Source organism: Leopardus geoffroyi, chromosome B3 (assembly GCF_018350155.1).
Source record: "Leopardus geoffroyi isolate Oge1 chromosome B3, O.geoffroyi_Oge1_pat1.0, whole genome shotgun sequence".
NCBI lineage: Eukaryota > Metazoa > Chordata > Mammalia > Carnivora > Felidae > Leopardus > Leopardus geoffroyi.
The window spans coordinates 147929845-147957595 of record NC_059337.1 but is presented as its reverse complement, the minus strand read 5'-3'; the positions used below and the strand labels follow the sequence as shown (position 1 = coordinate 147957595).

The 27751-nt window shown below is 40.1% G+C and overlaps 1 gene segment (V, D, J or C); it reads left to right on the top strand.

The window, feature by feature from the left end:
• The first annotated feature begins 9006 nt into the window (after positions 1–9006).
• LOC123584407 lies at positions 9007–9516 on the top strand. The segment is given in 2 exon segments: positions 9007–9118; positions 9218–9516. Coding segments are annotated over 2 exon segments (342 nt in total).
• The last annotated feature ends 18235 nt before the right edge of the window (positions 9517–27751 follow it).

Here is a 27751-nt window from a genome sequence, read left to right as displayed (position 1 = left end):
ACAATCAATCAAAGTTATACACCACATCAATAATAGGATAAGACCCAAATGATCCTTTCAATAGATGCAGAAAAGCATTTGATAAACTACACTATCTTTTCTTGATAAAAACCATCAAGCAAGTAAAGAAAGACGGAAAATTCTTTAACAACATAAAGGCCATATACAAAACACTCACTGTTAACATCATCCTCAATGGGGAAAACTGAGTGCTCTCCACATGTGGTCAGGAACATGACAGGGATATCCACTGTCACTAATTTTGTTCAACGTAGTAAAAGAAGGCTTAGCCTCTGCAATCAAACAATGAAAAGAAATAAAACGCATAGAAATTTGAAAGGAATATGTCAAACTTTCACTCTTTGCAGATTACATGGTACTCTATGTGGAAACTCCAAAGATTCCTCCAAAAGACTTCTAGGGCCATAACAAAATTCAGAAAAGTTGTAGGATACAAAGACAACATCAAATAACTGCTGGCACTATTTCCATACACCAAAAATGAAGCAGAAAAGAGAGGCATTATGGAATCAGTCCCATTTACAATTACACCAAAAATCATAACATACATAGGAATAAACCTAACCAAAGATTTTAGAGATCTGTATGCTAAAAACTATAGAAAGCATATGAAGCAAATTACACAAGACACAAAGGAAGAACATTCCATGGTCATGCATTGGGAAATAAATATTGTTAAAATATCATTACTACCCAAAGCAATCTACACAATGTGATCCTTACCAAAATAACACCTGCATAATTCACAGAGAAAGAACAAAGAATTTTAAATTTGTATAAAACCAGAAAATTCCGAATAGGCAGAGCAATGTTGAAAAAGAAATCCAAAGCTGGAGGCATCACAATTCTAGAGTTCAAGCTGTACTAAGAAGCTGTAATCGTCGAGAAAGCATGGTACTTGCACAAAAATAGACACATACATGAATGGGACAGAATAGAGGACAGGATTTGCTGAACAGTCTGTTCAGCAAATGATGCTGGGAAAACTGGATACTAACATGCAGAGGATTGAATCTAGCACACTTTCCTACAGCAAACACAAAAATATATTCAAAATGGATGAAAAACCTAAATGCAAGACCAAAAAACATCAACATCTATTAGAGAAAACAGGAAGAAACCTTTTTTTTTCAATATATGAAAATTATTGTCAAATTGGTTTCCATACAACACCCAGTGCTCATCCCAAAAGGTGCCCACCTCAATATCCATCACCCACCCTCCCCTCCCTCCCACCCCCATCAACCCTCAGGTTGTTCTCAGTTTTTAAGAGTCTCTTATGCTTTGGCTCTCTCCCACTCTAACCTCTTTTTTTTCCTTCCCCTCCCCCATGGGTTTCTGTTAAGTTTCTCAGGATCCACATAAGAGTGAAAACATATGGTATCTGTCTTTCTCTGTATGGCTTATTTCACTTAGCATCACACTCTCCAGTTCCATCCACGTTGCTACAAAGGGCCATATTTCATTCTTTCTCATTGGAAAGACATTCCCTGCTCATGGATTGGAAGAATAAATATTGTCAAAATGTCAATACTACCCAAAGCTATCTACACATTCAATACAATCCCAATCAAAATTGCACCAGCATTCTTCTCGAAACTAGAACAAGAAATTCTAAAATTCATATGGAACCACAAAAGGCCCCGAATAGCCAAAGTAATTTTGAAGAAGAAGACCAAAGCAGGAGGCATCACAATACCAGACTTTCGCCTCTACTACAAAGCTGTAATCATCAAGACAGCATGGTATTGGCACAAAAACAGAGACATAGACCAATGGAATAGAATAGAAACCCCAGAACTAGACCCACAAATGTATGGCCAGCTAATCTTTGACAAAGCAGGAAAGAACATCCAATGGAAAAAAGACAGGCAGAAACCTCTTTTTCCTCGACCTCGGCAACTTCTTCATAGACATGCCTCTAGAGGCAAGGAAAACAAAAGCAAAAAATGAACTATTGGGACCTCATCCAGATAAAAAGCTTCTGCACAGTGAAGGAAACAATCAACAACACTAAGTGGCAACTGACAGAGGAGTGAAGATATTTGAAAATGACATATGCGGTAAGAGTCAGTATCCAAAATCTATAAGAACTTAACAAACACAGAAAAACAAATATCCAGGGAATGGTCAAAAGACATGAGTAGACACTTTTCCAAAGAAAACATCTGGATGGCTAAGACACACATGAAAAGATGTTCAACATCACTCATCATTGGGAAATACAATTCAAAACCATGATAAGATACCACCTCACACCTGTCAGAATGATTAAAATGAACAATTCAGGAAACAACAGATATTGGCAAGGATGTGGGGAAAGAGGAACCCTCCTATACTCTTGGTGAGAATGCAAAGTGGTGTGACCACACTGGGAACAGTTTAAAAAGTTAAAATAGAATTACCTTGTGTCCCACCAATTTCTCTACAAGGCATTTACACAAAGGATACAAAAATTCGGATTCAAATGGCTAAACGGGTGATGGCGATTATGTAGGTCACTTGTTGTGATGCACACTGGGTGTTAATGTATGTGATGAATCACTAAATTTTATTCCTGAAACTAAAACTACACTATATGTTAACTAACAAAGATGTAAACAAATAAAATCTTCAGACATTAAAAAACAGGAAAAAAGGAAAGGGACAAATTTTGTTACAGAAGGTCATAAATAATGGGATCTAGGGCAGTAAGTCTAACTACTTGCATTTACCCATTTTATCCCTAACTGGTAGTGGTCATTAATTAACAAACATACACATGATTCCCAATGCTGGTGCCACATGAGTTGGAATTCAAACCCCAGCTGCCCTTCCCAGCTCCTCTGTGACCACATCTCATGGGCAGTCTGTCTAGACAGCTGGCATCTATGTATTGTCTGTGTGTAGATGTCCTTGCTCCTGGACCAGGCTCATTCACCCAGGTCTGCTGGTTACTCAGGAAGGACAGACCAGTGTCAGCTGGCATTCCTTGTACTTCCCATTCCTCTATAGGGAACAAGTTCAGCCTTGAGGATGCATGTTTACATGGGCTGTTCCACTGGTCTACACCACCTGACAGCACCCATTTATTCCAGTACTTGCCTCTGAAGGGAATTTTCAAACAAATGACAATTTCACTAGTGATTTACACCAAAAAATAATTGGAACCAAGTGCGGGCACATATTGGATTTTAGCTGCATGTTAAGGGGAACTTTGCTTTCATTCTTAGAAGACAGAGAAGAGGTTTATACCAGAGACAAGGTCACAAGGACAGATCCTCCCAGAACAAGCAGTGGACCATCGCCTTACTGAGAGAGGGTACATTTCACATACAATAGAAGCTATGAATGTATAACATTTGAAGGTAGTGACCTCAGAGGGTGGAGGAGCCACAGGGGTGGACGGAACTTCTCTTTACCCTCAGATGAAGGACCTCCCAAGTCATGTCACTTGTCTACAAGTGACAAGTGTCTACACAGTCAGGTTTGAGTGTGGCTATGGTTCTGGTCTTATATATCAGAACCCCGTTTGTAGGGCTGCCATCGACCTCCACTGGCTAGTGTCCAACATCGTCCCATCAAGGCTGCAGAACCCAGGATGCATGTCAGCCCCAAAAGTCCTCTCTCAATGGCAATGACTCCTTTATGTGTCTTTCCTTGCTGTTATCTGTCTTTCTTCATGTTTCTTTCCTTACCGTTTCTCTTCACCTCAGAGCATCTTGGGGACATCCATGCATATCCACCTGGGTTCAGTTAGACACTCAGATCCAGAGGGAGACATGGACTTCATGCAAGAAAGTGTCTGTGCCTGGTGATGAGGGGTTTCATCCCACGATGCCCAAGGTATTCCCTCCCACAGATGCGCTGTCTTCAGGGCCCACTCATTTTCGGTTCCGAGATGGACATTTGGTGACTGCACATCTGTGTCCTGAATTGCATCCCCATACTCATACACATAGCAGTAATATCAATGTCTCAAAATTAATCTGATGTGACAAGTCCCTTTGGCCACATAAGTTATTCTACACAGGTTCAAGAATGACATAGATGACCACAGTCCACACTGATGTCAGGGAAAGTTCACCTCTATCACACATGATACTCACATTACCACACCCCCAAATCCTCCAACATGTCAAATCATTAAATATTAAGTCAAGTCCAAAATGTACCTAAATTTCACTACCTCTAAAACCCCAAATCTAACCATGTAGCTTGGGTAGGGTGAGACTGTGGTACCTTCCATCCTGGGGTGAAACTCTCTCCATCAGCCGACCTGCATTTCTAGAAAACCATTCATGTTCTTCTGAATGCTTCTGCATGGTAGCCATAACATAACAGGTACTGACATTCCTATGCCAGAAGAAATACAGTGTAATTAGAAGTACATCACCAACAAGAAACAATTCGATTATCAATCTGGGGAAACCTGTTAGGTTCAAAGACAGAATGCTCTGAATCTCAGACTCCAACTTGTCTCTGGGATTCACACTTCCTTTTTTTCTTAAAGGTGGTACATGTTTGAAGCTGATCACATTTATCCCAGTTTCATGAAAGTACAATTTCTGAGCCCAAAAATCTTTATTTTCGTTCTCTGGATTATCAAATGAAAAGTTCTTTTGACTCTCGCCAGCTGATAAGGGTGACTATTCAAGATTGTTGCTCACCAATGATTAAAGGAAATATAACTGTATATTTATACATCAGGAGCAGAGTGAGGGGTTCAAAGACGGGAAATATGTGGGAGGAGACATCCTGTGAACAGAAGGGTCTGCAGTCCTCATGATGGAAGGGTCTCACCCTTGCATGTTGCATAAAGGGGGAGGGGAATAAAGGAGCTCCCAACAGGAGCACTGGGACCAATGGGGGGTAATCACAACCACCAGGGGGAACTCAGAGACCAGGGAGCTCATGATCCAGGACAAGAGATTGGTTTAGGGCTGATCTCTTCTCAAGTGTTTTCAGATCCAGGCTCTGCACACTTCTTCTGACATGAACACTGCAAAGAGAATGCCAAAGCTGTGGAAACACACAAGTGTCCTCCCCGTTTGGAATAAACCATGATAATGGGAATACACAAACTTTCCCAGGGTCAGGCACTGGGATAAACATATCTTTGATCATTGTCACATTAACAAGAGTTTAGAAGAATAATGAACTCCATTTAATAGATGAAGAAATATTTTTAATTAACATCATCCTTCCTGATCTCAGGTGTTTTACCTTCAACATATCTTAATAAAATTCAACCATTTTAACTTTATTGAGGCTTTCTTTTTTTAATGTTTATTTATTTTTAAGAAGGAGAGAGACAGAGTACGAGCGGGGGAGAGGAAGAGAGAGAGGAGACACAGAATCAAAATATGAAGCAGTCTCCAGGCTCTGAGCTGTCAGCACAGAGCCCGACACAAGGCTCAAACTCATAAACTGTGAGATCATGACCTGAGTCAAAATGGGACACTTAACCAACTGAGCCACCCAGAGGCCCCATATTCAGGGTTTATATTGATGTCCACATAGAGTTCATGTGTAAATGACCCCTTGTGTTTGTAGAAAACCCCTGGCATCTCCATCAGTTCTGTGAGTCTCTGTTGAGGCTTCTCACTCTCTCCAATTTCTGTGACAGAATAGACCTGGCTTCCATCCATCACTCTCCTGGGACTTCTAGAAGGTCAGGAACCTGCAAACCTCACTGGGATGTCCAGCCTTGTCCTGCATGTGGTTCAGGAGGCAGGTGGGTCCCCCGATGGGGAGCACAGGTTCAGATACTGGGACTACTCTCACCTCATACATGCTCTTGGACACTCACACACTCTGTCTCTGCTGCAGTGTATCTGTTAACCATTACAATGGTGGCATACTGATTCTTACCTCAAGTGTTTGGGTGCATATGTGAAAATAAGGATTATCATCGGTACTTATAATCACTGCAGCAAAACCACAAATTAATAAATCACAATGTCCTGAAAGATATTGTGACACAAAACACTGCCCCATCCCTTACACCTGCCAAGGGTCACTGGCTTCTTGAGGATTCTACTGCAAAATTTACTATATTGTCAAAGGACATCCGTATGCTGATTAAGCCCTCCCATCCCTGAAACTGTAGCTGGGAGAAGAGCCCCAGCCCCTAAGTGTTCACATTCAGTGATCAGAACAGAAAACAGACATATCACCATGGAGTTGGGTTCACTTTGGTTTTCCTTGGTTCTATTTGAAACACTAATTCATGATGAACAAGAAACACTGACTATGTTAGTGGATATGAGTGAGAGAAACAGTGGATGTGTGACAGTTTCCTGACTTGTATCTGTAGATGTCTTGTGTGACGTACAGCTGGTGGAGTCTGGGGGAGACCTGAGAAGCCTGGCAGGGGAAGGGGTCCCTGAGACTCTCCTGTGCAGTCTCTAGATTCACCTTCAGTAGCTTATTGATGAGGTGGGTCTGCCAGACTCCAGGGAAGGGGCTGAATGGGGGTCTACAGATCTGTATGGTATATGATAAGGACCAAATGTCATTATTTTACTCACTGGAATTCAAAACCATTTGTGAAAGAGGCCATTTTTTCCCTAATTTTAATTCTATGAAATCTCATGGAGGATTTGCTGACTGTATCCAGACACATTTCATTCTGGTCTCTGTAACCTGCTCCACTGGTCTGTCTGACTCTATGCCAGCAGCACAGTGTTATAGACAATGTACCTCTGCAATATACTTAGAAAGAAGGATGTGTGCTGTCTCCAGGTTTGTTCTTCTTTCTCAGGATTGTTTTCTCACTTCTGTGTGCTTCGTGGTACCATATAAATAAGAATTTCCCAGATACATTCATTGGCATTTTTATTAACTCAACTAACATTAGAAATTATTAGAACAGATAAAAGGAATAAAAAGTGTAATAATACAAAAAATTAACAAATTGAAATGGATATCTGGAAAGCTAAATGCAATTTAAAAAGCTTCTCTACTAGGAAAATACGTAAAACTCAAACAAATACAATAAGAATAAAGGAGAGGACATAACTGATACCAAGGAAGTGAAAAACAGTAACAGAAAATGCCTAGATATCTATAGACCCATTATTAGATATCTAAGGGCAACTAGGAAATTTATAGAGTCAAAGAATCCACAAGACTGTACATGAAAATAGAAAATTAACAGAATGAAAACAAATAAGACTGAATCTATAATCTAATCATAATCCGCCCCAAAAGAAAAAAAAACTCAGTTTACTAACAGAAGGCTTTATGTATGAATTGTATCAAAATATAAAGGAGACTTAATGCCAATACCTCTCAGACTCTTACCAAAAACTGAAAAGTTAGGAATATGCCCCAATTCATCTACAAGACCAACCTTACAATCATGTGTAATCAAAAGACACTATAAGAAGAGAAACTAAAGGCCAATATCTCAGATGGACATACATGCAAAAATCCTAGCAGAGTGAATTCAACAGCACAATGAAAGGATCATATGTGACAATACAGTCACATCTATTGATCATCCATATCATCATCTATTGACACATATAAAACTAGACAAAATTCAACAAATTGTCATTATTAAAAAATCTCAGCAACTGAGGGAAAGAAAGAAATTACCTCCACAAAATCGTGGCCGTAGATGAAAAGCCCGCACTTGACAGCATATTTAACAGAGACAAACTGACGCTTTGCCTGTCATATTAGGAGCCAGGCAAGGATGCTCATTCCCGATTAGGTATTCCTCATGGTAACATGAAGACCAGTAAAATATGGCACCCAATGTATGTCATCTTGTCACATTGCTTATTTGGAGGAAAGTCACTTGAGTAACAGCTAGTCTAAGGAAATTGTGACCCTCCTTTGTCCCCTTGACAGCAGGAAATAAATCTCCCCAGGAAGACTTCCTTTCTCTCTACCATAATGGAAGAACCATCCTTACACCAGAAATGGGAACTTTAGCACCAAAAAGGCTGTGCAAACAAGCCTTGTTAATTCCTCACTAATTGACTTGCCCAAATCCAAATCTCTGTCTTGTTAACTCTTCGCAAATCCATTGTCTTTTATTCTACAAGGCACAAGTGCCACCTACTTTCTTCATTTTCTGGGTGTCATATTATTAGGAAGCTTGTGCACATGCAAAATGAAATTTATTCTCTTCTGTAGATCTTTCTTATGTGAGTTGAATCCTTAGACCAGACAAATAACACAGAAGCAAAGAAGGAAAAACCTTTCTGGTCCTACAAGTTGAAGATATACCGATAAAAATTAGGTAAGAAAATGAAATAAAGACATGCAAACAGTAAGAAGAAAATTATTTGTTTGAGAATCACACGAACTTATAGTGAAATCTTAGAAACTGCATAAAAAAAGTATTAGAACTAATAAACTCAGGAAAAGTTCAGGGTACAAATCAACATACAAAAATATGTTGTATTTCCACACACCTAAAACATAGTATATGAAAAAAATAACAAAATCACACAATTGAAAATGGCACAAAATGGAGCACCTGTGTGGCTCAATCCGTTAAGTGACTACTGTTGATTTTGGCTCAGGTCATGATCTCATGGTTCGTGAGTTATTTCTGAGGCAGGGTCTGCAATGATTGTGCAGAACCTGCTTGGGATTCTCTGTCCCCTTCTCTCTCTCTGATCTCTCTCGCCTTTCCTCTATCTGTCACACAAAAATAAACACACATTAAAATTATATGGCACAAAATAAAGTATTTAGGATTAAATTTCACTAAAAAGTAAAATAGTATACCAAACATGACGTGCTGGGAGAAAGACATGTAAAATGGCAAACACAGATGAAAAGATAACTGTGTTCACAGATTAGAATTATTTATATTATCACCGCACCTTCTGCAAGAAGTGATCTAGAGTGCCTCTCAAACACTGGTTTTAAATTTGAAACAAATTGAAGTCTGGACCTTGATATATAGTGAGAGGATATGCAAATATGGCTCTCCCTGTGCTGATTAAAACAGTCCAGCTCCATCCCTGCAGCTGGGAGAGTAGCCCCAGCCCCGGGAGTCCCAGGTGTTCCCATTCTGTGATCAGGACAGAACACAGAAACCTCACCATGGAGTTTGTTCTGGGCTGGGTTTTCCTGGTTGCTCTTTTAAAAGGTAATTCATGGTGAATGGGAGACACTGAGTATGTGAGTGGATATGAGTGGGACAGTGGATGTGTGACAGTTTCCTGACCAAGATGTCTTGTGTCTGCAGGTGTCCTGTGTGACGTGGAGCTGGTGGAGTCTGGAGGAGACCTGGTGAAGCCTGGAGGGTCCCTGAGACTCACCTGTGTAGCCTCTGGATTCACCTTCAGTAGCAACTACATGAGCTGGGTCCGCCAGGCTCCAGGGAAGGGGCTGCAGTGGGTCGCATATATTAGTAATAGTGGAGGCAGCACATACTACGCAGACTCCGTGAAGGGCCGATTCACCATCTCCAGAGACAACTCCAAGAACACGCTGTATCTGCAGATGAACAACCTGAAAACTGAGGACACGGCCATATATTAGTGTGCGAGATACACAGTGAGGGTATGTCACTGGGAGCCCAGACACAAACCTCCCTGCAGGTAGGGGATCAGCACCACCAGGGGGCGCACACTATGCACAATTTAGCTTTGTGTTCCCAGGAGCAGGTGCAGTTGGAGGTTAGAGGCAGGTTTCTTGTCAGGGTCTGGGGTTTCCTCTCAACACAGCAGTTCCTGGACACAGGATTCTGTGCTTACCTATTAACTTTCTGAATTAGCAACTGTGTTGTCATAGGAAAACTACACTAACATGCACAAAGACACAGTTGTTTGCATTGCTTACTCCTGTCCCTCAACATGAGTGAATTACAGATTTCCTGAGGCACAACAGCTGAACCTTAAAGCAGTCCCAGATGCACTCCCTGGGCAGCCAGGACCACAGGATCCCACAGCTCCCCTTTATCTTCACCCATCGCTTGTCCCAATCAAACAACATGACTCTTCCCTCCTGGCATTTGCTACTCAGGACTTTAAATGAGCTACAGCTTTATTCAATTCCTCTAAACAAGATATAAATCATCTCCACGTATTAGTCAGGATTCCCTCGAGCAACAGAATCCAAAGCACATTGGTTTCCATGACAAAATATGTTGAGAAGTCCCATGATCTATTGTCACAAGTTGGGGACCCAGGAAAACCAATGGTGTAATTCTCGCCTGATTATGAAATAGTCTAGTCTCAGAACCTGCAGAGCTGATGATATAGCTGTCAGAACAAGGGCAAGAGGAGACCAATGCCCAGTTCAAACAAGCACATGGGAAGTAAAAATGAGGGAATTCTTCCTCCCTCTGCATCGGGTTCTACTCAGAACTATAATGGAATGGGTGATGCCTAGGCAGAAAGAAAACATGGATGGAAATGCCAATCTCTTCTGGAAACACATATCAGACATACTCAGAAGGAGTGGTTAATCTGGGCACCCATGACGCAGTCAAGATTACAAATAAGGTAATCATGAAGTCAACTTCCTGTAAATGTGGAGTTCAAAACTAAAGATTTAGAAGTCCATGCTGTCACGGGGGTGGAGCTTGGTGGGCATGGCAGTGCTCCTGTGAAGAAGGAGAGCAGTGACCAATGGGGGGGCACTGCGATTTGAGGGTCCCCTGGCTGGCATAGGGAGAGACAGTCCCTTCTTTGAGTGCATTTGGGAGAGGGGGCATTGCCTCTCATGGGACACAAGAGCTGACAGGCACCATTGCACTGCCCTGGTCATTAGCATTGGAGCCTCTGCTAAGAGAACCTAACTGGACGCTGCCTTCTTGATGTTCTTCACCATGAACTCCAAGCCCCTAGTGTTCATGCAACTGCCCTTCTGAGATAACCAGCTCCAGCCACAGCACAGCAAAACCCTCTCCCAGAGGATCAGTGGGGTCCCTATAATATTGAGTTGATACAGTTTGGACTTTTGAAACCCAGCTAGAGCTCCTGATATAAAACATAAGAGCTCTGTGCCACCAGGTGGGCCAATGGCTTGGACACGGACAGGGTGAAGGCAGGGTTCTGACTGGGACCAACGAGTACAGATTTTTTTCTCTGTGTGAGGGCTTCCTGAACAGGGGCGGCTGGGAACTCCAACTGCAGGGACTAGAGGGGGAGCTGATGCCAATATTTCCTCCTGCCAATCAGCATGGACAGAGTTAAGTGAGCAGCACAGCACCCCCCAGTAGCTGAGACACTGACAACAAGATCCACCCCCCTTGTCTTACTCAGATGCTTCCTTACTAGGAAAAGACTGCCTGGAACCCAGATCAGCACCATGCCCCTCCCTCCAAAGACCACCATATATCCCCACAGGCACCAAGTCTACTGACCATATAATGAGGCAAAGCTTCACTTCTAGGACAGATAGGAATTAGCCTCTTTTAACAATCAGAACAAACTCACTTAGTTAAAACACAACACTGGACAAAGTTGAAAAACTCCCCACTGGAGGCAAGGAGAAACCTGCAGAGGACTGACCTGAGGGACACAGCAGCCAATACATGACAGCACAGTGCACACATCACATGCAAGAAATTCTTCCAGAATATCAGGTCCTCAACAGTATGTAAACACTTCTCATTAAGACACTACTCTAGAAGCAGAAAACATAACCGGATTTTCTGAAAAACTTAAGAAAGCAGAGACAGACATACAGACTGATGGAGGAATGCATTCCAAAAGAATAAACGATAAAAGGTCATTGTAAGGGATATAATTAAAACACATATAACAAATATGCCTCAAACACAATTTTTAAAAACTATCATAAGTAAACAGAATTTTTAAAAACTATCATAAGGATACTAGCTGTGTTTGAGGAAAGCAAACAAGACAGGAGGATACCCTGTCTGCATATAGAAAAGACCTAAAAAATTGTCAGTCTGAAACGTTACAAATGCTATAAACGAGATGTGAAACTGATTGTATATAATGACCTCAGGTGGAAAGAAGCAGATGAGTGAGTATGTGACATAGAAGATAAAATTATGGGGAAAATTAAGCAGGAAAGAAGAGGAAAACTAAATATTGCATCTCAAACGTATACTTCGGGAACTCAGCAACTCCATAAAGTGAAATAAAATTCTTTTCAAAGGAGTCCCTGAGAAATTGTGGTTTATATACACAAAGGAGTACTACATGGCAATGAGAAAGAATGAAATATGGCCCTTTGTAGCAACATGGATGGAACTGGAGAGTGTTATGCTAAGTGAAATAAGCCATACAGAAAAAGACAGATACCATATGTTTCACTCTGATGTGGATCCTGAAAAACTTAACAGAAACCCATGGGGGAGGGGAAGGGAAAAAAAGGAGGTTAGAGTGGGAGAGAGCCAAAGTGTAAGAGACTCTTAAAAACAGAACACACTGAGGGTTGATGGGGGGTGGGAGGGAGGGGAGGGTGGGTGATGGGTATTGAGGAGGGCACCTTTTGGGATGAGCACTGGGTGTTGTATAGAAACCAATTTGACAATAAACTTCATATATTGAAAAAAAAAAAAAAAGGAGTCCCTGAGCAAAACGAGAGGGAGAAAAAAAGGGAAAAGTTTTATCTGAGTGCATTATAGTGGAAAATGTCCACAAACTGGGGAAAGAAACAGTCGTCCACATCTATGAGTCACAGAGAACTCCCATTAAAATAAAATAAAAAAAGCAGGCAACACAGAGACATATAACAGTAAAATTAGCAAAATACACATATAAAGAAAAACACTAAAAACAGCAAGTCAAAAGAAGTCGCTAACTAAAAAGGGAAGACATAAAAGATTATGGCAGATGTCTCCACAGAAACCTTCAGGCAAGAAAGGTGTGGCATGATATCCTCAACATGCCCAATTCAAAAATATGCAGCCAAGAATCGTTACCCATCAAGGCTGTCATTCAGGTACAAGGAGAGAGAGAGAATTTCCCAAACAAAAACCAAAGGAGTTTGTGGCATCTAAACCAACCCTTTGAGAAATATTAAATGGGACTCTTTGAGTGGGCAAGGAAGACTAAAAGAAACAAAGACTAGAAATAAGCAGAGAAAGTCTCCATAAATAGTGACTTGAGAGGTAACACAATGGCACTAAGTTTATATCTATCAATAATCACTGTGAATGTAAAAGGGCAACATGCTCCAATCAAAAGGCATAGGAAAACAGAATGGATAAAAAAATACAAGACCTTCTATACACTGCATACAATAGACTCATCTTCAACCCAAACACCTGTAGATTGAAAGTGAGGGGAGAGATAGCAATTTATCATGCTAACGGACGTCGAAAGCAAGTTGTAGTACCATACACGTATGACACTAACTAGATTTTAACCAAAATCTGTTACAAGAGATGAGCAAGGCAGTATATCATCATAAACTGGTCTATCCAATGAGAAGATACAAAGCTTTAAATCTTCATATGCTAAAATTGTAACCACTGATATACATAAATCAGTTAATAAGAAACATAAAGAAACTAATTGATAATAATACAATAATAATAATAGAAAACTTTAACGCTCCACTTACAACAATGGACACATCAACTAAGCTGAAAATCAATAAGGAAACAATGGCTAAGGAAGACACACTGGACCAAATGGACTGAACAGATATATTCAGAACATTCCATTCTAAAAGCAGAATACACATTCCTTTTGAGTGCACATAGAACATTCCCCAGAACAGATCACATACTATGTCACAAATCAGCCCTCTACAAGTTCAAAAAGATTGACATAATACCAAGCATATTTTCATACTAGGACACCATGAAACTTGAAGTCAACCACAAGAAACCTTTGGCAACACCACTAATCCATGAAGTTAAAGGCACTGTAGTAAAAATTGTATGAGATTTTCAGTAAATTAAGGAAACAGTAAAAAATGCATGGAAGCAAATGAAAACAGAAATATGCCAGTGCCAAACCATCTGGATGCAGCAAAAGTGGTTGGAAGAGGGAAATATATAGCAATACAGGCCAAACTCAAGAAAGAAGAAAAATCTCAAACACACAACCATGTTACACCTAAACAAGCTAGGAAATGAACAGAAAATGAACGCTGAAGCCAGCAGGAGAAGGTAAATAAAGACCACTAGACCAGAAATAAATGATAAATAAACAAACAAAAACAGTAGAACAGATCAATGAAACTATAAACTGGTTTTTGGAAGCATAACTAAAAATGATAAACCGAGGCCATACTTAGCAAAAACAAAAGAGAAAGGACTAAGTAAATATTTTTTTAATATGAAATTTATTTTCAAATTTGTTTCCATACAACACCCAGTGCTCATCCCAACAGGTGCCCTCCTCAGTGGCCATCACCCACCCTCCCCTCATCCCACCCCCCATATACCCTCAGTTTGTTCTCAGTTTTTAGGAGTCTCTTCTGTTTTGGCTCCCTCCCACTCCAATCATTATTTGCCTTCCCCACCCCCATGGTCATCTGTTAAGTTTCTCAGAATCCACATAGGAGTGAAAACATATGGAATCTGTCCTTATCTGTATGACTTATTTCACATGGCATAACACTCTCCAGTTCCATCCATGTTGCTACAAAAGGCCATATTTCATTCTTTCTCATTGCCACCTAGTATTCCATCGTGTATATAAACCACAATTTCTTTATCAATTTGTCAGTTGATGGACATTTAGGCTCTTTCCATAATTTAGCTATTGTTGAGAGTGCTGCTATAAACATTGGGGTACAAGTGCCCCTATGCATCAGCACTCCTGTACCCCTTGGGTAAATTCCTAGCAGTGCTACTGCTGGGTCATAGGGTAGGTCTATTTTTAATTTTTTTGAGGAACCTCCACACTGTTTTCCAGAGAGGCTCCACCAGTTTGCATTCCCACCAACAGTGCAAGAGGGTTCCCGTTTCTCCACATCCTCTCCAGCATCTATAGTCTCCTGTTTTGTTCATTTTAACCACTTTGGCGTGAGGTGATATCTGAGTGTGGTTTTGATTTGTATTTCCCTGATGAGGAGCGACTTTGAGCATCTTTTCATGTGCCTGATGCCCATCTGGATGTCTTCTTTAGATAAGTGTCTATTCATATTTTCTGCCCATTTCTTTACTGGATTATTTGTTTTTCAGGTGGGGAGTTTGGTGAGGTCTTTATACATTTTGGATACTAGCCCTTTGTCCAATATGTCTCTTGCAAATATCTTTTCCCATTCCATTGGTTTCCTTTTAGTTTTGTTGATTGTTTCCTTTGTGGTGCAGAAGCTTTTTATCTTCATGAGGTCCCAATAGTTCTTTTTTGCTTTTAATTCCCTTGCCTTTGGGGTTGGGTCAAGTAAGAAATTGCTGCGGCTGAGGTCAGAGTTTTCCATCCTTTCTCCTCTAGGATTTTGATGGTTTCCTGTCTCAGACTCAGGTTCTTTATCCATTTTGAGTTTGTTTTTGTGAATGGTGTAAGAAAGTGGTCTAGTTTCATCCTTATGCATGTTGCTGCTCAGTTCTCTCAGCATCATTTGTTAAAGAAACTCTCTTTATTTTTTCCATTGGATATTGTATCCTGCTTTGTCAAAGATTAGTTCGCAGGTCTAGATTAGTTTTGTGGGTCTAGCTTTGGGGTTTCTATTCTATTCCATTGGTCTATGTGTCTCTTTTTGTGCCAATACCATGCTGTCTTGATGATTACAGATTTGTGATAGAGGGTAAAGTCTGGGATTGTGATGCCTCCCGCTTTGGTATTCTTCCTCAAAATTACTTTGGCTATTCGAGGCCTTTCATAGTTCCATACAAATTTTAGGATTGCTGGTTCTAGCTTCGAGAAGAATGCTGGTGCAATTTTGATTGGGATTGCATTGAATGTGTAGATAGCTTTGGGTAGTATTGACATTTTAACAATATTTATTCTTCCAATCCATGAGCACGGAATGTTTTTCCATTTCTTTATATCTTCTTCAATTTCCTTCATAAACTTTCTACAGTTTTAGGCATACAGATCTTTTACATCTTTGGTTAGGTTTATTCCAAGGTATTTTGTGATTCTTGATGCAATTGTGAATGGGGTCAGTTTATTTATTTGTCTTTCTGTTGCTTCATTATTAGTGTATAAGAATGCAACTAATTTCTGTACACTGATTTTGTATCCTGTGACTTTACTGAACTCATGTATCAGTTCTAGCAGACTTTTGGTGGAGTCATCAGGTTTTCCATATATAATATCATGTCATCTGCAAAATGTGAAACCTTAACTCCATCTTTGCCAATTTTGATGCCTTGATTTTCTTTTCTTGTCTGGTTGCTGATGCTAGAACTTCCAACACTCTGTTAAACAACAGCGGTGAGAGTGGACATCCCCGTCGTGTTGCTGATCTCAGGGAGAAAGCTCTCAGTTTTTCCCCATTGAGGATGATACCAGCTGTGGGCTTTTCATAAATGGCTTTTATGATCTTTAAGTATGTTCCTTCTATCCCGACGTTCTAGAGGGTTTTTATTAAGAAAGATGCTGAATTTTGTCAAATGCTTTTTCTGCATCGATTGACAGGATCATATGGTTCTTATCTTTTCTTTTATTAATGTGATGTATCACATTGATTGATTTGCGAATGTTGAACCAGCACTGCAGCCCAGTGATGAATCCCACTTGATCATGGTAAATAATTATTTTTATATGCTGTTGAATTCGATTTGCTAGTATCTTATTGAGAACTTTTGCATCCATATTCATCAGGGATATTGGCCTGTACTCTTTTTTTCCTGGTTCTCTGTCTGGTTTAGGAATCAAGTAATGCTGATTTCATAGAATGAGTCTGGAAGTTTTCCTTCCCTTTCTATTTTTTGGAATAGATTGAGAAGGATAGGTATTATCTCTGCTTTAATGTCTGGTAGAATTCCCTTGAGAAGCCATCTGGTCCTGGACTCTTATTTGTTGGGAGATTTTTGATAACTGATTCAATTTCTTCGCTGGTTTTGGGTCTGTTCAAGCTTTCTATTTCTTCCTGTTTGAGTTTTGGAAGTGTGTGGGTGCTTAGGAATTTGTCCATTGCTTCCAGGTTGTCCAGTTTGTTGGCATATAATTTTTCATAGTATTCCCTGATAATTGCTTGTGTTTCTGAGGGATTGGTTGTAATAATTCCATTTTCATTCATGATTTTATCTATTTGGGTCATCTCCCTTTCCTTTAGAGAAGACTGGCTCGAGGTTTATCAATTTTGTTTATTTTTTTCAAAAAAAAAAAAACAACTCTTGGTTTCATTGATTAGCTCTACAGTTTTTTTTTTTTTTTAGATTCTGTATTGTTTATTTCTGCTCTGATCTTTATTATTTCTCTCCTTCTGCTGGGTTTGGGGTGTCTTTGCTGTTCTGCTTCTTTTCCTTTAAATGTGCTGTTAGATTTTGTATTTGGGATTTTTCTTGTTTCTTGAGATAGGCCTGGATTGCAATGTATTTTCCTCTCAGGACTGCCCTTGCTGCATCCCAAAGCGTTTGGTTTGTTGAATTTTCATTTTCATTTGTTTCCATATATTTTTTTAAATTTCTTCTCTAATTGCCTGGTTGATCCATTCATTCTTTATTAGGGTGTTCTTTAACCTCCATGCTTTTGGAGGCTTTCCAGACTTTTCTTGTGGTTGATTTCAAGTTTCATCACATTGTGGTCTGAAAGTATGCATGGTATGATCTCAATTCTTGTATACTTATGAAGGGCTCTTTTATGACCCAGTATATGATCTATCTTGGAGAAGGTTCCATGTGCACTCAAGAAGAAGGTATATTCCGTTGATTTGGGGTGCAGAGTTCTACATATATCTGTCAAGTCCATCTGATCCAGTGTATAGTTCAGGGCCCTTGTTTCTTTATTGATCCTGTGTCTAGATGATCTATGCTCTGTTGTAAGTGGAGTATTAAAGCCCCCTGTAATTACCACATTCTTATCAATAAAGTTGCTTATGTTTGCGATTGTTTTATATGTTTGGGGGCTCCCGTATTTGGTTCATAGACATTTATAATTGTTAGCTCTTCCTGATGGATAGACCCTGTAATTATTATATAATGCCCTTCTTCATCTCTTGTTACAGCTTTTAAAGTCTAGTTTGTCTGTTATAAGTGTGGCTACTCCAGTTTTCTTTTGACTTCCAATAGCATGATAGTTGGTTCTCCATCCCCTCACTTTCAATCTGAAGGTATCCTCAGGTATAAAATGAGTCTACTGTAGACAGCAAATAGATGTGTCTTGTTTTTTTATCCATTCTGATACCCTATGTCTTTTGGTTGGGGCATTTAGTCCATTTATATTCAGTGTTATTATAGAAAGATATGGGTTTAGAGTCATTGTGATATCTGTAGGTTTCATACTTGTAGTGATGTCTCCGGTACTTTGTCTCACATGATCCCCCCTAGGATCTCTTTAGAGCTGGTTTAGTGGTGATGAATTCCTTCAGTTTTTGTTTGTTTGGGAAGACCTCTTTCTCTTCTATTCTACATGACAGACTTGCTGGATAAAGGATTCTCAGCTGCATTATTTTTCTGTTCATCACACTGAAGATTTCTTGCCATTCCTTTCTGGCCTGCCAAGTTTCAGTAGAGAGATCCGTCACTAGTCTTTTCGGTCTCCCTTTATATGTTAGAGCATGTTTATCTCTAGCTGCTTTCAGAATTCTCTCTTTATCCTTGTATTTTGCCAGTTTCACTATGATATGTCATGAAGAAGATCGATTCAAGTTACATCTGAAGGGAGTTCTCTGTGCCTCTTGGATTTCAATGCCTTTTTCCTCCCCCAGATAAGGGAAGTTCTCAGCTATAATTCCTTCAAGTACACCTTCAGCACCTTTGCCTCTCTCTTCCTCTCTAGAATCCCAATTATGCATATATTATTTCATTTAATTATGTCACATAATTCTCTAAGTCTCCCCTCATACTCCTGGATTTTTTTTTTTGTCTCTCTTTCTCAGCTTCTTCTTTGTCTATAATTTTATCTTCTAATTCACCTATTCTCTCCTCTGCCTCTTCAATCTGAGCTGTGGTGGCCTCCATTTTGTTTTGCAGCTCATTTATAGCATTTTTAGCTCCTCCTGACTGTTTCTTAGTCCCTTGATCTCTGTATTAGTAGATTCTCTGCTGTCCTTTATACTTTTTTTCAAGCCCAGCGATTAATTTTATGACTATTATTTTAAATTCATTTTCTGCTATACTGCTTAAATTGTTTTTGATCAGTTCATTAGTTGTCGCTATTTCCTGTAGTTTCTTATGAGTAGAATTCTTCCGTTTCATCATTTTGGAGAGTCCCTTGAGTGGCGCAGAACTGCAGGGTTCTTCCCCTGTGCTGTCTGGAGTAACTTCCATTGGTGGTCGGGACTGTAGTCAGACCTGATGTCTGCCCCCAGCCCACCGCTGGGGCAACAGTCAGACTACTGTGTACCTTATCTTCCCCTTTCCCAGGGGCAGGACTCACTGTGGAGTGGTGTGGCCTCTGTCTGGGCTACTTGCACACTTCCAGGCTTGGGTGCTGCTTTGATGGGATCTGACATATTAGCCTGGATGGATCCACAAGATGCACAGGGGCGGGAGGGGCAGGCTCAGCTCGCTTTTCCTTTGGTGGCCCACTCAAGGAGGAGCCCTGTGGCACTGGGAAGGAGGCAGACCATTGGAGTGATGGATCCGCAGAAGCACAGTGTTGGGTATTTGTGCGGTGCAAGCAATTTTGTGCCAGGAACTGGTTCCCTTTGGGATTTTGGCTGGGGGATGGGCAAGGGAAATGGTTCTTCCCTGTGCCTTTGTTCCTCGCCAAGCTGAGCTCTATCCTTTGGGGCTCAACAACTCTCTCTCCCGTTGTCCTTTAGCCCTCCCACTCTCTGAGCAGCGCAGTTGAATTATAACATTCCAGATGTTAATTCCCACTGGCTGTCAGAACACACTCCATCCAGCCCCTCTGCTTTTGCAGGCCAGAATCGGGGGCTCTGCCTTGCTGGGTGGGCTGGCTGGGCCTCCACTGCCCTTTTCCCTCCACACAGTCCATGTAGCATCTCCAACCTTCCTATCTACTTCTGTGGGCCTCTCGTCTATGCTTGGCTCCAGAGAGTCCATTCTACTAGTCTTCTGGTGGTTTCCTGGGTAAATTAGGCAGATGTGAGTGGAATCTAAGTGATCAGCCGGACCCAGTGAGCCCAACGTCCTCCTACGCTGCCATCTTCCTCCAGGACTAAGTAAATATAATCACAAATTTGAGAGGAGAGATCACAACTACCACCAGGGAAATACAATTATAAAAAATATTTTGGAATTTATATGCCAAAAAATTGGTCAATCTGAAAGACATGGATAAATTACCAAAATGATATAAACTAACTAAACTTAAATGTGAAGAAATAGAAAACCTGAACAGACTGAAAGGAGCAAATAAATTGAATCAGTAATCAAAAACCTACTGACACACAAAGTCGAGGGCTTCATGGCTTCACAGGTGAATTCTACCAGATAATTAGAGTGTAAATATTCTATTTAAGTAGAATAGAATATTCTAGTCTTCTCAAACTATTCTAAATAATAGAAATGGAAAGAAAACTTCCAAACTCATTCTATAAGGTCAGTATGACCATGGTTCCAAACCAGATTAAACCCCACTAAAAACGAGACTTACAGGCCATTAGCCCTAATGAGCATGGATGCAACAATTCTCAGAAAATACTTTCCAATCGAATCCAACAATGCATTAAAATATCACTTACCATGATAGGGTGGGATTTACTCCTTGGCTGTAAGGGTGGTTCAATATTCACAAATAAATCACTGTAATACATCACAGTAATAAGAGAAAGGATAACAACTATATGACCCTCTCAATCGAGGCAAAAAATAATAACTTTTGACAAAGTAAAACATCCTTTCTTGATAAAAACCCTCAACAAGGGATAGAGGAAACATACCTCGACACCATAAAGTCCATATATGAAAACCCCACAGCTAATATCCTCACTGGGAAAACAAATTTCCTCTAATGTCACGAACACAAGAAGAATGCCCACTCTCATAATTCTACCTAACATATTCCTGGAAGCTTTATCCACACAAACAGACAACAAAAAGAAACAAGGACATTCAAATTGGAAAGGAAGAAGTCAAACTTCCACTCTTCACAGATGACATGACACTCTACATAGAAAACCCAAGACTCCACCAAAACATTGCAAGAACTGATACACCAATTCAGCAAAGTCGCAAGATAAAAAATCAACATACATAATTCTATTGCATTTCTATACAGCAATCACGAAGAAACAGAAAGACAAATCAAAAAAAAAAAAAAAAAGAAGAAGAAAGAAATCCATCCCGTTTAATATTGTACGAAAAATAATCGGATACCTAAAGAGTTAAAAGATCTATACTCTGAAAACTATAAAACATGATGAAAGAAACTGAGGATGACAGAAAGAAATGGAAACACAGTCAATGTTAAGGATTGAAGGAGCAAATATTATTGACATCTCTATGCTACACAAAGAAACAGAAGACTTCGTGATTGAAGACTTCATGCTATATTACAAAGCTGTAGTCATCAAGACAGTATTCTACAAGCACAAAAGAGACACACAGGTCAATAGAACAGAAAGGTTAACCCAGATATGGACTCACAAATGTATGGTCACCTCATCTTGGCTGAAACAGGAAAGAGTATGTAACGGAAAAAAAAGACAGTTTTGTCAACAAATGGTGTTGGGCACTGGACCAGAGGATGCAGAAGAATGAAACCGAGTCACTTTCTTACTCCATACACAAAAATAAATTCAAAATGGGTGAAAGACCTAAATGTGAGAAAAGAGACCATCAAAATCCTAGAGGAGAACTCAGGCAGCAAATTCTTTGACACTGGACATCACCACTTCTTACTAGACGCATCTCAGAAGGCAAAGGAAACAGTAGCAAACATTAAAAACTGGGGCTCCATCAAAATAAAAAGCTTCTGCGCTAAAGAAACAAACAACTATACTAAAAAGCAACCTACAGAATTGAAAAAGGTATTTGCAAATGACAAATCTCATAAAGGCTTACTATCCAAAATCTATAAAGAATGTATCAAACTCAACACCAAAAATACAACTAATCCAGTGAAGAAATGGGCAGAAGACATGACTAGACACTTTTCCAAACAAAGCATCCAGATGGCTAACCAACACACAAAAGGATGCTCAATATTACTCATCATCAGGGAAATACAAATGAAAACTACTACAATGAGAAACAACCTCAAACTTTCAGAAAGTCTAAAACTAACAACTAGGAAACAAGACATATTGATGAGGCTGAGGAGAAAAGAAAACACTTTTATACTCTTGGTGAAAATGCATAGTGTGGCCATTCCAGAAAACAGTTCAAAATCTTAAAAATGGAACGACCATACACTCTAGCAATTGATCTATGAGGTATTCACCCAAAGAATACAAAAATTCTGATTTGAGGAGGTACATGCGCCCCAATGTTTACAGCAGCATTACGAATGAGAGCCAAAGTGAGGAAAGAGACCAAAAGTCCACCGAGTGATGAATGTGCTATATGTATAGACTAGAATATTACTCAGTCAGAAATAAGAATGAAATCTTGCCATTTGCAAAGATGTTGATGTAGCTAGAGGGTCATGCTAAGTGAAGTAAGTCAGTCAAAGAAAGACAAATATCATATGATTTCCTCATATGGGGATATTAAGAAACACAACAGAGGAGCATAGGCGAAGGGGAAAAAGAGCAAGAAAAACATAAAAGACTCTAATGTTAGAGAACAAACTAAGGGTTGCTAGAGGCCAGGTGTGTGGGGGATGGGAAAATGGGTGAGGGGGTTTAAGTAGGCCATGCGTTGTGATGGGTACTGGGTGTTAATGTAAGTGATGAATCAGTAAATTCTGCTAATGAAATTAATATCACCCAATATGTTAACTAACCAAAATTTAAACACAAATTTAATAAAGTAGTAAAAAAAAAAAAAGGAAGGGAGAAATGTTGTCACAAATTTTCATGAACATGGAATCTAAGGTAGTGAGTCTAACTTCCTGAATTTATCCCATTTTTTCCCTAATTGGTCGTGGACATTAATTAACATATGCATGAATTTTCACAGCAGTGCCAGGCGGGCTGGAACTCAAACTACAGCAACCCTTTCCAAATCCTATGTGCCCATATCTCATGGGCCGCTTGTCCAGACACCTGCACAAGAACGCAAGTTGGGCCTCAGCAGGGACCCACATCTGCAGAACTGGAAAGTCTGGGGAGATGACCCTTCCTGCCAGCCTTTAGGTTTCTTTCCCCAACCTTGTGTCTCAGCTTCCTTGTCTTCCTTTGTCTTCTCTTTTAAAAAGGACCATGTCCCCTGTTAGTGGTGTATGAAAGTGAGGGGCTATCTTTTCTATAAACATTCAATATGACAGATCACTTACATGGGAACCGAACAACAACAAAAAAAACCACCAATATGGTTCAGCCTGTCTTACACTCCTATCACCGAATGTGGCAGAGTACAAATAAACCTAAATATGCACTTATTGAAACACTGTACAGCATATTGGAAAAGCATTAGGGGATGAGAAGGCTGGAAGAATTCCACAAATGCAGATATGAATTCCCCTTTGATGGAGAAAGAAAAATCATACCCCCAAACATGCAAGAGTAAAATAATTTTAGGAAATAGTTTCAGGAAATGATAAAACAGTTGCAGTGTGTTCTATTAATGAAGTGTCTGACAGTGACAATGCACAATATGAATTTTCAGGGTTTTACATAGAATTGTGAAGGGAAAATCCTGTGTCAAGAACTAGGTTGTGTGCACAGAGCTCAATGGCTCCTGAGACATAGAGAAAGCCCAACACCTGGAAAGGTAAACGCGTTTTTTGACCCCAGGAGCACATCTATCATATGTGATGAGCAATCTGTCCAAAGAGACACACACAGAATCTCTTATGAAATTTGAAGTTCAATTACAGCATGACAACAGAATTGACCATATATTTATCAAAAAACCATGCCATGAAACTGAGTTACTGGAGTCTATAAACTTAAACAACAAAACACTAAGTCACCAGAGACCAATTAGGGAACAATTCAACATTGAGAGAAACCAGAAAAAAAAAACACTTTTATTTACATTGTAAATCAGGAAATAAGTTGGGTGCCTGGGTGATTCAGTCGCTGTAAGCATCTACTTCAGCTCAGGTCGTGATGTCACAGTTCAAGAGTTTGAGCATCCTGTCAGGCTCTCTGCTGACAGCTCAGAGCCTGGAGCCTGCTTCAGATTATGTGTCTCTCCTCTCTCTGCCTCTCCACCACTCACCTTCTGTCTCTCTCTCAAGTATAAACATTACAAAATAGATATTAGTCACAATTAATCATCATGAAAACCAAAATTAAAGCTCAGAACACAAGACCCATAAGAATAAATGGTATAATTACATTTTGTGAAAATCAGATGTTTTTTTCTGCCAATGAGGAAATAGCAGTAAGACAAGTTACATAGGAAGACACAATATTCTCAAATTGCATAACCACCAAGGACCTGCATCCTGAATATGCTAAGAACCCTCAACAGTCAATAGGAAGAAAGGAAACAACCCTCTATAAAACAAGCACAGCCTTGCGTAGTAAACATCCCATCCTAGAGGTTGTAGACACATTAGTAAGGACAGGAAAAGACTCTTCACACCATCGATTGGCAAGGAAATTCAAATCAAGAATGCAATAGATGCCTTATGCACACATCCTGAGGGCTCAGGTATGAAGGGAACACTGACAACACCATCCAGGTGAGCATCCAGCACACTGGGGGCCTCAAAAACTGCAGGTAGGAATTAAAAATGAACACCAGATCTGGAAAATCATTGGCTGTTACTCATGAAATTATACATGGATGACTTAACATGTAACCTGGGAATACCACTCCCGAGAATTTTCTCCAGAATGAAATCCCATGCTCTGAAAATAAATGGTGTGTAAATATGTATAGCATCTTTCTTAGTGTTAGAAGCTAAGAATAAGTCAAAAGTCTTTCTAAATATAAAGGAATAAACCAAGTATAAAACATCCATCAATGGGATGCTTTTCCACAGAAATGTGACACTATTGATGCAGACCTGAAACTAGGATAACCTCAAAGACATGATGTGAGGGAATGAAGTAGTCTCAAAGATACAGAGGTGGTGTGGCCTGAGACATTCACACAGCCAGTGTAGGTGTGACAGCCTAGGTGACAGTGTTTGGTTAGACTTTATCACTTTCTGACCCACCCCCACATGATAAATTCCTCTGCTGCATGTTAAATATTGTCCTATGTTCAACAATGCTCTGATATATGGAGTCTCCACAGACTGAACCTCACCACCTTGGACTCCTCTGAATGGATAGTTGCTGAGAACAGAATCTCAAATTTGTTCTGACAGCAGCTGTTCCCTCCACTGTCCCTGGCTCTTGCTCTCTCCTGCTGGTAAGGAGGAGTAGTTTAGGAACCTACACTGAAGCCATTTATCTCCTGCACCTGCCTCTCCCACAACATGAGGGCCAGACCTTCCACACACTCAGCTGGAAATGAACTTGGTTGTACCAGAACAGATTTTCACCTTGGTTTAGTGGATTGCTCCAGGTACCCCCTGCCCTGAGCAAAACTCTGAAGCTGCAGGTGGGGACAAAATGAGGGATCAGTTTAGGGATGGGTGGCACCTTCATTTCCTTGTGGCTTGCTTGTCCTGGTGGCATGAGACTCCTGCCATATAAGTCAGGTCTGGGGCGACCAGGCTCCCAGCATCCCTAGTGGACTATGCCCAGGGCAAAGCCTCCATCCTGGAAGTGGGGCTGCATACAATGAGTCCCACATCTCGCTGGCACCTGCAGGGGCTTGGTGTCAACAGCAAACAGCTTGGGGTCACTGACATTCTGTCCCTCTGGGAAAGAGTCCTCTTAACAGGAGCTGGGCACCAGGAACCCTGTGTATTGGCTACACCAATCTGGCGTGGAGGTTGCAGCCAGACTCAGTGGCACACGCCTATAGTTCCAGGTACTTGCACTGGATTCTCCATTTGCTGATGTGGGGTGGGGAAGGAAAGGGACATACCTTAGCTCAAAATTCTAGCTGTTCCTTTTGTCAGTATATTTTTTGGAATAAATGCTTCTTCATGGGCTGTATGCCAACAAGGCCATTTGTAGACACTTAAAAAACATTGATTTTTTATTCAAATTCAAGTTAGTTAACATACAATGCAATGTTAGATTCATGTGTAACATATAGTGATTAAAAATTCCCATACAACACCCAGTGCTCATTATGAGTGCACCCCTTCATCCCCATCACCTACTTCCCCAAACCCTCCATTCACCTTCCCTCTGGTAACCATCAGTTTGTTCTCTATACTTAAGAGTATAATTGGTGTGCTTACATGCTCCATGGGTTAAAGCCATGACTCTTTATTTGGGCTCATGTCTTGAACTCATGGTTCCTGAGATCGAGCCACACATTGGTTCCTGTACTGACACCACAGAAAATGCTTGGGATTCTCCTTCCCTCTTCCTCTGCCCCTCCTCCCATTTTCTCTCAGAAAAAAAACATTGTTAAAATGTTTATACTACCCAAAGCAATCTAGACATTCAATGCAAGTAATTGAAAGCAAATATCCCTCTCAAATAATCCCAGAATTTTTCACCGAGCTAGAACCAATAATTCTAAAATTATAATGGTTGAGGCTCCTGAGTGTCTCAGTTGGTTAAGCGTCTGACTTCGGCTCAGGTCATGATCTCACAGTCCGTGAGTTCGAGCTCCACATTGGGCTCTGTGCTGACAGCTCAGAGCCTGGAGTCTGTTTCAGATTCTGTGTCTCCCTCTCTCTCTGCCCCTCCCATGCTCATGCTCTCTCTCTCTCTCTCAAAAATAAATAAAAACATTTCAAAAATAAAATTATATTGGAACCACAAAAGACCCTGAATCCACAAAGCAATCATGAAAAAGAAAAAAACTGGAGGCATCACAATTCTGGATATCAAGCTATATTACAATACTATAGTCAGAAAGACAGTACAGTACCTGCATAAAAATACACACATAGATTAACGTAACAGATTGTAAAACCCAGGATCCGACCCATAACTATATGGTCAACTAATCTTCGACAAAGCAGGAAACAGTATCAAATGGAAAAATGAGAGTCCCTTCAACAAATGGTGTTGAGAAAACTGGACAGCAACATAGAACTGTAATGAAACTGGACCACTTTGTACAATATACACAAAAATAAATTCAAAATGGATGAAAGACCTAAATGTGAGACAGGAAACCATAAAAATCCTAGAGGAGGACACAGGCACCAACGTCTTTGACCTTGGCCAGAGCAACTTCTTACTAAACATAGTCCCCAGAGGCACGGGAAACAATAGCAAAAATGAACTATTGGGATCTCATCAAGATAAACAGGTTCTACACAGCAAGGAAATAATCAACAAAACTAAAGGCAACTGACAAATGGGAGTAGATATTTGAAAATGACATATCAGATAAAGAGTTAGTATTCAAAATCTATAAAGAACTTATCAAACTCAACACTCAAAAAAAAAAAACAAAAACAAAAAATCCATCATGGATAAAGAAGATGTGGTATATAAATACAATGGAGTATGATTCGGCAATCAAAATGAATGAAATCTTGCCATTTGCAACTATGTGGATGGAACAGGAGGGTATCATGCTAAGTGAAATGAGTCAGTCAGAGAAAGACAAAATCATATGACTTTACTCATATAAGGTCTTTAAGAGACAAAACAGATGAACATAAGGGAAGGAAAACAAAAA